A 13181-nucleotide genomic window follows, 5' to 3' on the forward strand; every position below is an offset into this window, starting at 1 on the left:
GTTTTATTTAAAGTTACATTTAACATATAAAAGACAATTAAAACCAGATGCCAATGCTAAATGAAATGACTAAGTACACATAAAAACATATAGTGTATCAATGTAATTACACAAATGCAATACAGCAAACTCACTACTAATAGTAATAGAAGCACTGATGCATTCAGATGCAATCACCCAAACAACTGATCATTAACATTATAAGATCGTATTGCACCTACTGTACTGTAGGAACAAGCACCTGCAAGTATTCTGCGCCTTGACAGATGAATAATGTACACATTATTGTTTTGGTCAGCATGGAAAGCATGCAGTTTGTCTAATAGTATATTCAGCGCTTACCATCTTCCCAATCATTGTAATATAAGGTCCAGCTTGCTGGTTTACAGCAAAGAAATCTAGAAGTCGTGTGAACCAAAATATGATATCCAGACAGTAGAGGATCCTTCCTACGGTATGTAGAGGCGGATCAGTCCAGCGTAAAATGAAGCCAGTAACAAATAAAGTAATGGCTATTGAGTCAGTCAGATTCCAATACTCCTGTAGCCACACCTTGACCTTCAGATTTAATTTTCCAGAATTAGACATTAGAACCTATGGACAGAAATAAAATACCAGATATATATTTACAGAGCAATGTAAAACAATGACGTGACTGCTTATCTAGAAAAGGGAATCATTTAAAGCAGCACTGATTTTGGTGGATAGCTGGGTATGGCAGAAGTCCATCAAAACTGCTTCTTCAGAATATCCTGAAGGAACTTTTTTTAATTTACAGCTTCACAAAAAGTATGCATCTACTATATGGTGTAACTCATAATATATAAGGATTGCAAAAGTGCAATATTGAAGTCTTACACGGGTTTTTTTCTCATATAAGGAACAATAGTTTATCAATGATGACAGAGAATACTTTCATGCAATTACCACAGAAGCTTACAAGCCATACTCTAGCAAAATGAGATGAGTTTAGCATGCAGGTGATTTGGATGCCAATGGTAAAATCCATGTGCCAGAATTTCAGCTGGCAGCCACAGTGGCATCCTGACATCACTAGAGATGACCTAGGCACTACTGTAGGTTTCGGCAAGGTTGGGGGGGAGATGTTAAGGTTTTAGACATTGTTAGGCTGTAATAGGGGGAGGGTTAGAAACTGGTTGGTAGTAGGCTGTGAAGGGGGAGGGTTATAGACTAACATGGAGGGTTACATAGAGGCTATGGGGTAATAGGATCATGTAAGGAGGTCGGGGGAGAGGGTATGTATAATTACCTAGAGTCTGTTGGGATTCTGATTTTAGGAATGTTGCTGTAGGTCTTCTGACAGTCGGATAACCCACCTGCCTTTGTATGCACATCCAATAACGTATTGACATTTTATCTAATTCCACAAGTGTCACTGGCAGTCTTGGGGATGAGTGTTCTGAGACCTATCCAAGTCATCATCTTCCCACATAACATTATGCAAATAATGATCTTACAAATACAGCACAAAATGGCACTCAGAGGAATAGTAAGCAAAATAGAACTCAAAGATTGTATCACCTCCAACAAACCGAATATTTAGCCACAAAATTGTTTGCAAAAAATTTTGGCCACAATTTTGGTCTCCACTAATTAACATAGGAGTGGTGTTTGGTATGGTAAAACAAAGTAATACAAGTACTGTACCATAATGTATGTTTATTAGCTGTGCATTATTGAGTACCAGTCACTGCTTACTACAATTGGTACTTATCTCATCTGGGGGTAGATGTATAAAGCAGTGATCAGGGGTGCCGATTCACCTATTTGCCAGTGGGTGCTCAAGGGGTCATGCTCATGGGTTGTGGCCATGAAATGGGCTCCCATAGACACCCCCCCCCCCCCCCAGTCCTGGATGGAGGTAGGCGGGGATCCTGGCAGCGCCGCAGCGGGGTCCCAGCAGCGGATATGCTGTCAGCAGCAGGGTCCCTGTGGAAGATGGGAACTACTGCTACTAGTTCCCAACTGCCACAGGGACCCCCACTGCTGAAGGCATATCCGCTGCTGGGATCCCGCTGCGGCACTGCCAGGATCCCTGACAGCGAGCAGCGGGTGAGCTCCTGCCGTGGCCCGTGGGTGCTCCTCACTTTCCATGGGTGCTCGGGCCCCAGAGCACCCATGTTTTCGGCGCCTATGGCAGTGATAAGGGAGGAGAAGTGATAAAGTGCCTGGTACTTTATCACCGGCCAATCAGCACTTGACTGTTACTTTACAGGCTGGATTTAAGAAGGGACAGTCAGGAGCTGATTGGCCAGTGATAAAGTACCAGGCACTTATCACTGCTTCATACATCTACCCCTGGTTGTTTGTTTGTTTTTTTGGAAACTCACCTCTCGAATTTTCTCTATCGCGTTAGTAAACATGTATGCAATAACCAGCCACTCTTGGACACTGGGGACTGACTCCATCTTCACCAGCACTACATATGTAAAAAGCATGAGGAATCCAATGTATGCCATCTGCACGTAAATCACACAAACAATATGCAGATAGATTAATCAAGTACTGTGTTATTATCATGTAAATTAACCTGGCTATTATCATGTAAATGAGTGCATTTATTCAAATAAAACACAAATGCAACAGTGTTTTTTATGTATTCCAGTTAAATGAAATGCAAGTTAGTTTGAAACAATAATTGCAAACATGGATGTGGTGCACTGATAACTCTGGCTGGCATATGGATGCATCAGGAGCAAGAATGTCATCAATAAAACACAGCACTACATTTAGTAGACTGATTCACTTCTTGGTCACTTTGAAGCAGAGGACTGTCACTTGGGACTGTCAGGCAGAATGGGTCTGTATGTCATGGCAGGCTGGTGATTGCAAAGACAAATACAGAAATTACATTATGTGCCCCATTACCCTGACAATCACTGCCAATGTATACTAGGAAAACATGCAGCACTTTTTTAGCATTGAGATGGTTTGAATCAGAAGGAACAAGAGAGTGTGGAACATTTTTTGTTGGTACACTTGCCATAGGTTACTCAGCCTGTGTTGGCTAGAGGCCAGCCCACATTAGGCCAGTCAAGACACAACACTGCAGATGTTCTGGGCATAGTGTGCCTAGTCCATGGTTGGAATTGGTTAGGGCTGGCTGATAGCACTGCTTCTTACAATACCAATAAGAAAGTCAACTTGGGAAACACAGTACAGCACATTTTTAAATGTTCCTGAAAAGTGCTCCACATTAGGCATACATCTCTTATCCAGCAGACCCATAAATGAGTGGATAGACCTCCTACCTTGGATTTGTTATGGAAAATGGCATCTTTGATACCAGGTGTCACAATAACAGTAAGTAACCAAAGACTTAGTCAATCACTGGAGATACGGTCGGTTGGTCGACCTAAAGATGGTCGACAGTCATTAGGTTGACACCGTTGGGTTAACATACTGTAAGGTCGACAGGTGTCTAGGTCGACCTGGGACAAGGTCGACGGGTGTCTAGGTTGACACAAGCATTAGTTCGACATGGGTTAGGTCGACAGTCAAAAGGTCGACATGGGGTTTTTCACTGTTTTTTGAGCCAACATGTGCCGACAGGTGGTATTTCATGCCCTACCATCCACTAGGGCAGAGGTTCCCAAACTTTTTTGAATCACAGCACCCTAGAGTATCAGAATATTTTTCAGGGCACCCCAAGGCCAAAGTTTGTTACCAAGAATAAAAATAAAATAAAAAATTAAATGAAATAAGTTGTGCTTAAATGTCATCCTTAGGTCCAGTTATGTGGTGAGGAACACAATTCACTTCTGTTTATCCACATATTTTATAATTGGAAGCCCCAAGCACTGATTTTGCCAGTTTCATTGGCCATAAATAATTTGAATTGGTTCTGGACCACCAACCTTAGGCACCCCTGCAAGTGCTCCGAGGCACCCCAGGGAGCCTAGGCGCACAGTTTGGGAACCACTGCACTAGGGTGTGGTGGGAGAATAAAATAGTGTGCCCAGCATAGCGAGGCACCATGCCCAAAGTATGGCGAGCGCAGCGCACTTAAAACTGTGTCCATGTCAACTGTGTCGACATTCAGGTAGAAAAACAGTGAAAAACCCCATGTCAACCTTTTGACTGTCGACTTAACCCATGTTGACCTAACACTTGTGTCGACCTAGGCCCATGTTGATCTTGTGCCATGTTGACCTAGACACCTGTCGACCTTCCAGTACGTTGACCCAATGGTGTCGACCTAATGACTGTCGACCATCATTAGGTCGACCCAATTATCCCAACCCAATCACTGATGTTTCCTTGCAAGTTGCTGCAATAAATGTAGCCATCTTGCTCTCCCCCTCAAACAGCCACTTGTGCTCCATTTTCTCCTGTTTCTTTTTCATCACCACTTAAAACATTGGCAATAACTAACATCACAGGACTGATAATGGTATTAATGCAATTAAGCTTTGTTTTCAATCAATAATATATCTTTAGTTCTAAAACCATAAAAATGTTACAAAGTAGGCTACATTTATCTCCACCATCCTTAAAAAAAGAGCTTACTTAAAGAATAACTTACAGAATGGAACCAAAACTTGACAATAGGAGCGTTGTAGAATTCCCGGACTTTCCTTGTTGCCGGCAGGTTTCCGTGTACATTAAAGCTATTTCCTTTACTAGCATCTTTTGTTGCATTTTCTTCATCAAAGTTTTGCTGAAACGATATGCAGTTTTAGAAGTGCTGAGAGCAGCCATAATTTAGAAAGGTACACTTTATATTTAAGTAAAGGTCCCATTATACTGTAATTGTTGTACCTATTACAGTAATCAACCTCAGAAATAGGTACAGTATATTCTGACGAAAGTCAGTATGACATCATGCAGATTTATTCATGCAAGGGGATGCAAATCCCCAAAAACCTATCAGGGCAATTAGCACAAAGTCCAGGGGTGAATTTCCTACAAGGCAACTTAGGCACCTTCTTAGGGCCCAGAAGTCACCAAGGGGCTCCATGAAGATATCTTGGTAGCCCAAAGCACTCCCAGAGTAAGACATGTAGCAGGCAGGTACTGTGTAGACAGCAAACTATATAATTACTTTATATAGGAATCTACATCATGATCAAGAATATTATTAGTATTAGTACATCAATTCAGGATACTGTTTTTTATGTTTTGTACTTGTAATATACTTTACACATCTGGTGTACAGTCATACACATTATTTGTGCATGTACAGATGTGTCCACATATACCTTTCTGAAAAAAAAGTGCTATGGCCTGCAATTCAAGGCATAAGGGGGGAGATTCTCTAAGCTAAAAATGCGTTTTTGGGATACACTAAGCATCCCCGCCGGGTTACCGCAGCGGGGGGCATCGCCAGAAAAATCTGGCGATGCCTCATAGAAGCCTATGGGCTTCTACCGCATCCCACCGCCGCCCCGCACCGCCCCCTCCCCCCCTCACCTGGGTCTGGGCAGCACAGAGCTGTGTTGCCCGGACCTGTGACCTCCTCCCTGCACTGATCCTCTTCCGGGTGCAGGGAGGGAGGGGGGAGCCGCCGGGACCTGCTGGGACCCGGCGACTCTCAACGCAAAGGACAGCTCTTAACGCAAGAGCTGTCCTTTGCTATAATTATAGCATATGTTAGAACATATGCGATAATTATAATTGCGATGGGTGGCGAAGGGGGGTGGAGATTTTTAGAGAATCTCCCCCAAGATAGCCAACTCCGCCAAGATACCTCTGTTAGAACATGTGTAAGAAGGCTGAAAATAGTGCAGAGATGCTTTTCAGACAGCAGGTGGTGGTTTAAACAACTGTACTGAATATGTGAATAAGCAGAAAGCTAGATAGGAAACGCCTGTACAGAAAGCTGCCATCCAAGGGCATAACTACCATAGATGCATGGGGTGCAGCTACTATGGGGCCCACAGCTGAAAGGGGCCTACCTTGCCCGTTAAAGTAACATGTGCTATATAAATTGTTCATCATTGAGTGGTACATAAGGGCCCTCACAAATTTTTTGGCTGCCAGTACACAGTATCCACAATTCACACTATAACATACAGTGTTCCCAGTTTACATCATGCCACACTGTAGTGCCTCCATTTCACATTGTGTCACATTACAGTTCCACAGTTCTTATTATGTAACATTATAGTGCCATTCACATTACAATGAGCAGATAAGATTGTGCCACATTACAGTGTCCTCCAGTACATATGGTGCCACCAGGTCAAATTATGTGAATTTACAGGATCCCCTTACCATTAGAACATCCACTAGAGACACCTCACGCTGAAAATGTAATGCCACACAATTAAGGCTGAACAATGGACCAGATCTTAGCAGACAAACCTGGGAAATTGGTATGCAACTTTTAAGCTGGTCAGGGCCCCTAAGCCTCTGGGCCAAATAGCAATGGCATGCTGTGCACCCTCTATAGTTACACTTATGTTCTTATCCATCCTAACCCACCACTCTGCAAGCTCTTTGTGCCCACACCACAGCCTCCACTGGAGATGATATTTCATAGAGACCCACTGCGGATGCTGCCTTACAGCCACTCCTTGTTGTATACCTTAATAAATTAAAGGAATACAAACATTACTGCTCTATGAGGTGTTCCCTCAGTTTTTTGATGTGGTGAGGACAACATTAAGTGCTGGGATATAGAGACAAAGAAGTAAAATTGTGTGGACCATACTTATATGGAGTAATTTTAACCTCTATTGATACTGAGAATCTTTCTACTAAATAAAGTTTTTATATCCAGAGGAGTGATTGATACGTATAGGAGTATCTTTAAAACATAGTAATTGTACAATACTACAAAAGGAAACTACTTATACTAATGGCAGTAATGTGCTTAAAAAACCATTGCTGAATCCAAATGATTTCATCTGGTGAGGACTAACTTTAGTAGTCACTTTACAAAATGTAATGTAATTTGCAGAATAAATTTCATAAAATCAAATAATTGCATTATTTCCCCAGTTTCATGAGATAAGCAGCTTTATGACAGATGTAATGGAGTACTGTTAAACATCTCTATAAATTATATTTATTGACTATGGACTCTTTCAGTTTGCATCTGGTCCTTTCAAATTTACCTGGGGTTATTTATGAAGAGGAGCAATACTCACCTCTATCTCTTCCAACCTCATATTTGGAGAAGGCGTGTCTACATAAACATTAGAAAACTGGTAGAAGTCCTGGGACTGAGGCACGTGAGACATTTCTGCCTTGGTTTTAAACTCCAACATCAAAATAAAGGGTGGCAACAGAATTCCTAAAATGACCTTTAGAAAAAGATAAAAAAAAATGTAAATCAGATAGATAGTGTAGGGCGGCCAATATCATTCAGAAAGTGAAGCACATTTACTTTCTAAACTACTCACCAAACTATTAACTGCAGGTCATACGGTAGTTGGCTCTACACTATTTATCAGTGAGCATTAATCAGAATAATCAAAAACAAAGCAGAAGGAAATGGGGCTACAGATACTGCATCTTGTTTAAGTTGTCACAAGCCAAAACATACCTCCCAACTGTCACTATTTGTCCCCATTGTAGCGCCGCCACAACTTGCCACCAAGCTACCTCTAGTAGTACAATAACATAGACACAGGACAATTTTGAGCTGAAATCAGCACAGTTTTGTCTTTTGAGCTGCATTCAACTTAAAAGCCACCCAGTGTGTATGGGGCAGTGATGAACAGTGAGCGCCGATGCGTGCTCCAGCATCATTACCGGCAACTGCCACTCATCTACTGGTAATACCCAACAGATGAGCAAAATATTGGACAGCTTTCCATAGCGTCCTGTTATGGAAAGTCATCCACCCCTGAAAAATTGCTCAGAAGGGCAAATATCGCTCAGTGTGTATGCACTGAGCGATATTCAGCCCAGCAATTTTTCACATCAGCGTTGTCCATACAAGCTGGGCAAAGTCGCCCAGTGTGTATGGACCTTAAGTCTGGAAGCTGACAACAGTGGGCCTGTCCTGAACACAAAAGTGAAACAGAACAGAAAAACATAATACAACTAAATAAATTACAAGTCTGATGGTTTATTAAGACAAACAACACCTTGAGCCAAGAGTTCTTCCTCATATTCAGGCACCCCATCCATATGTCTGTCAATAGCATCTGGGTGCAGGTGTGTGTCACAAAGGGCTGCAAAGTTGACGATATTGCTAGTTTTAAGCATGTTGAGTTGCTCCAATTCTTTAGCTGATATGTCAGAAGTTTCATGGCCATTTGCTCATTTAGTATGAAGGCATTCTCTAAAAGGTCCACAGCCAGCTGGCCAAATTCTCTAAGTAAAATAAAGAGAAATTCAATGAATAGTTTATTATTATTATTATTATTATTATTATACATATATTATACATATTATTTTTAAATGTAAGGACAAAATAGCATTTTGCCTTTTATTACTTGTATGATAAACTGTTTGTTTTTTGGACTATAGACAGAAAAATTACACAACTACATTAAGGACCTTATTCTGGTCCATTCACAGGGCCACGTTCATTTGCATGGGGCCGATGTTTGTTGTTTACACATGCACATTTCTGTGCATGCGCTGGGTGCGTGCACATGCGCAGAAATGCGCAAACAACAAACTGTTCACTTGGTGCGCGCATCCATTCTTATGAGCGGAGGGCGTGGGGCGGCCCATTAGCATATGGAAACACCCCGCGTTTCTAATGGGATGACACACGTGCGAAGAGTGGCCAGCTGACATCACCGGATATCAGCTGCCCACCCTATTCATTAAGAATGTGCACGCAGATCTAAGGTTGCTCTGAGCAACCTTAGATCTGCGTGCACGTTCCATATCATTCGATGATCAGTGACCATCGAATTATGTGTGTGTTCCCCTGCACACTGCGAATGGATGTTTACGTAAAACATCCAATTGCATGCCGCATGAACGTATGCGTCAAGCGAATGGTGGGCTGGCGTACCACCATTCGCAAGGCGAGATTGGCGAATTTGCATCCGAGCGAGTCAACCAGAATAACCTCCTATGCAGAGAAGAGCGAGCACTGTGCTGGCTTAGTGTGGAAATGGTACAGCATTCAATGGTGCAGAGCCATTGCTTTTTGCATTCCATAATTGCTAAAAGTAATTTGTGAATAGTAATATGTTACATTATCAAATTGGATTTCTGGTTTAGTGTCTCTAAAATATGTTGGATATTAGAAAACAAAATTAATTAGGGTAATCACTTTTTAATTAGGGTAATCACTAAGCCCAGGATTCTTAGGTTCTAACTTCTAACCTATTCTAATCCTTTTCAATTACACTCAAAATTTTAATATCCTTTTATGTTTTATCTACCATGGAGATTTTTATTTTAAGATTAAAAAAAACAAACTAAGAAATCCCATGTACTTAAGTATTCAAAGCCTTTGCTCAATATTTTGTTGATGCACCTTTGGCAGCAATTACAGCCTCAAGTCACTTTGAATATGATGTCACAAGCTTAGCACACCAATCTTAGGGCAATTTCACACATTCCTCTTTGCAGCACCTCTCAAGCTCCATCAGCTTGGATGGGAAGCATGGATGCACAGCTATTTTTAGATCTCTCCACAGATGTTCAATCTGATTCAAGTCTGGGCTCTGCTGGGCCACTCATCATTCATCTTTTCCTCTACCCTAACTAGTCTCCTAGTTCCTGCCGCTGAAAAAATTCACCACAGCATGATGCTGCCACCACCATGCTTCGCTGTGGGGATGATATTGGCCTGGTGATGAGCGGTGCCTGGTTTCCGTCAAACATGACATCTGGCATTCACACCAAAGAGTTCAATCTTTGCCTCATCATACCAGAGAATTTTGTTTCTCATGGTTTGAGAGTCCTTCAGATTGTGGCAAACTCCAGGTAGGCTGCCATGTGCTTTTTACTAAGGATTGGCTTCCATCTGGCCACTCTAATATACAGGCCTGATTGATGGATTGCTGCAGAGAAGGTTCTCTTAACTTCACAGAGGAATGTTGTAGCTCTGACAGAGTGACCATCAGGTTCTTGGTCACCTCCTTGACTAGGGCCCTTCTACCCCGATCTCTCAGTTTAGACGGCTGGCCAGCTCCAGGAAAATTCCTGGCGGTTCCATACTTCTTCCATTTATGGAATATTTTTTGTTATTTATTCAATGTAATACTGTTTTGTCTCCCTGTACTGTTCCTTTGTACGGCACTGTGAAACACTTGTGGCGCCTTATAAATATTATATAATAATAATAATAATAATAATAATAATAAAGAAGGTCACTGTGCTCATTGGGACTGTCAAAAGCAGCAGAAATTTTTCTATACCCTTCCCCAGATTTGTGCTTCGAGACATTTCTGTCTCAGAGGTCTTCAGACAATTCCTTGGACTTCATACTTGGTTTGTGTTCTGACATGCACTGTCAAGTATGGGACCTTATATAGACAGGTGTGTGTGCGCGCCTTTCCAAATCATGTCCAATCAACTGAATTTACCACAGGTGAACTACAATCAAGCTGTGGGAACATCTCAAGGATGATTAGTGGAAACAGGATATCCCTGAGCTAAATTTTGAGCTTCATGGCAAAGGCTGTGAATGCAAAGATCTCCCCAAAAACTTTTTTCACATTGTCATTATGGGGTATTGTGTGTAGAATTTTGAAGCAAAAAAATATATAATTTTTTTCATTTTGGAATAAGGCTGTAACATAACAAAATGTGGAAAAAGTGAAGCGCTGTGAATATTTTCTGGGTGCACTGTAATTTCTACAGGATCTAAAATGACTTAATCTGGGTGTTACTACATAACCTAATTTTGTTACTTAAGTTGAAACTATATAAATTTACTTTGGAAATGTGTGTAATGAGTAGTCGTCACATGTAATTCATATATCCAGAGGTTTCCTGACACAGCCTTGCTGCATAGTGTATTCAGTGGGACTGCTGGTTCCTGAGATTTGTGGTTGAGAGCGTATGCTCCATGATCCATTTGCTTCTATAGGAAAGCTGCAACTGCAAATGGATCACAGTCTCATATGGTATAGTGCTCCCACGATGCGTGCGCATCACAGGAGCAAACACTCCAAGGCAGTAGCAGGACGCATCTGCAGTGGCATTACAAGGAGGGGGTGTCATCTGCCGAAGGCTGACTCCAAAGTGCCGGCACCTGCTTAGTGATAGGAGTGGTTGCTGCACTGTAACTTTACGTGCAGCACCTGGCTCCTGTGACAGTGTAGGAGCCAGCACTACAGACAAGGCAGTCCACATTTTCCGGACACTCAGAGTGACAGAACTAGGGGTTGCGATGCGCAGCCACGCTCCTTTCACAAAGCTATGCTCTCATCCCACAGAGCCATATTCCTTTCTTAACAGCCGCTACGCCAGGTGTGGAAGGGGTAAGTAACGCTATGCCTTTGATATGTTGCATGATTTTGTTTTATTTTCATACAATACATAAATTCTTAAACTGACATTTTTTAAAACATGTCCCATCCTAATGCATGGTTTGGAAAAAAATCATTTTAATTTTTTTTAGATCCTAAAAATCCGGGGCATATTAATCACGTTTTAGAACTACAGCAAAAGTGATGTTTCAAAATACATACAATGTGGCTAATTATAATGTGAGCAAGCACATACAGTAAAACCAACCAGAGAGCAGCTAGTGTCAATGCTTGCAGTCTACCTAATATGCAATGTAAGTGTACTTGATGACAAGTCAAATAAAAATGAGTGTGTGCATATTTATAATATTTATCAATATGTCAGCATGTTCAATGTTGACAATGCACCCATGTTGGCAGTCTTATGCTGACATAATGAATGACAACACTTTGAATATCTAACATACTGTATATGCTGAACCATATAGCAGTATAGAACTGTATTTAACCAAAGTGAATATTATTCTAAGATAATGGATCACACGTTTTCATATAAACCGTTAAGAGAAATAGAGTGATTTACTAATCTAGCCCTAAAGAGAAAATCTACAATAAAGCACATCAACCAGACAGTCTTTCATTGACGATAGGCAATAGATCACAGACCAGTTGCTATGTTTTTGTGTAGATTTGTCCCATACTGTACACTGTAGCAATGCTTTTAAATAAAATAACCATATATTGGCCCATACGTTGAGTATTTCTTGAACTCTTCTGGGGTGTTATCCACTATCTCGCCCTGCTTTGCTTCATGTGCCATAGCCCTGTACAGCTTACAGGCAATTAATGCTTTCACCATGGCTTCTTCCCCATGCTGCCAGAAGAACATGGCCATTTTTTGTCTCTTCATCAGCACTGCCCACACCAAGAGGTCGTTGTAGGGATAAATAAAACCAGCTAGCTCATTGTCCTCTGTGGAACTTGTCTCATCCTTGAGTTTCTTCTTTGATTTCTGGGTATCTGTGGTCTTTTCCTTTTAATGAAAAAAATCTTATTTAGACATCAAGAATTACAGTAAAGAAGTATGAACATAAAACTATTTTATTCAAACTAAAAGAAATATAGTAACTGAATCAAAGAAAGAACTGAAAGTGAAAACAAACACATTATTGCAAGTCGCATTTCAAGTAGATGTGCCTAACACAGAGCCATAACAGTCCCCCTTATTGGACACTGTCCAGCTGTCCCACATGTGGGCCACAGTGTTCCGCAGACGGGGCAAACTGGGGGAGACAGTGATTACCTCTACACAGCAGCCAGTGACCAATGAACAGATACCGTGCGCATGAACACAGCATCTTACAGTGCAGAGAGGGGTGCCGGGAGCTGCCCAACTACTCAAGTGAGGGAAACGGGGGTCACAGAGCTGGGCCGTGCACTTTCACCAAGGCCACACCCACCCTAGCCAAGACCCAGTAACTTTTTTTGGGTAGAGGTGCACCCCTGTGTTATACAAGTGAAGTTGGGAGGTATGTAACAGTAACATTGCTGCAGCTGGTAGGGTAACAACACTACTTTTTTTTTTTTTTATTGTGAATATTCAGGTTTTTTTTACAGAGATAAGCTCCTAATGTGTTCATCTAAATTGCTCATATATTCCTTGTTACTAATTCACTTTAGATTAGAACTAGTTGCTATAAGAAACTTCTAAAAAGCAGCTTGTTTAAAATACAGCATTTATCTTGTTATTCCAAACACACTTGTTTGCTAATGGTGCCCTTATTTGCAAATATCACTGTATATTAAAGTAAGTTTTTGTTCAGT

At 41.4% G+C, this 13181-nt stretch overlaps 1 protein-coding gene across 2 annotated transcripts in view; it reads right to left on the reverse strand.

The window, feature by feature from the left end:
* TRPM6 (transient receptor potential cation channel subfamily M member 6) overlaps positions 1–13181 on the reverse strand; it is a 155303-nt gene that overhangs the window by 66364 nt on the left and 75758 nt on the right. For both annotated transcript variants that reach the window (XM_083186111.1, XM_083186112.1), the window contains exons 16-21: positions 12110–12390; positions 8061–8289; positions 7116–7271; positions 4547–4681; positions 2352–2480; positions 343–594 (exon numbers count right to left, since the gene is read on the reverse strand). In XM_083186111.1, the coding sequence (XP_083042237.1) occupies positions 343–594; positions 2352–2480; positions 4547–4681; positions 7116–7271; positions 8061–8289; positions 12110–12390 (1182 nt within the window). The remainder of the gene's footprint in view (positions 1–342; positions 595–2351; positions 2481–4546; positions 4682–7115; positions 7272–8060; positions 8290–12109; positions 12391–13181) is intronic.

Source organism: Crinia signifera, chromosome 1 (assembly GCF_055691185.1).
Source record: "Crinia signifera chromosome 1, ASM5569118v1, whole genome shotgun sequence".
NCBI lineage: Eukaryota > Metazoa > Chordata > Amphibia > Anura > Myobatrachidae > Crinia > Crinia signifera.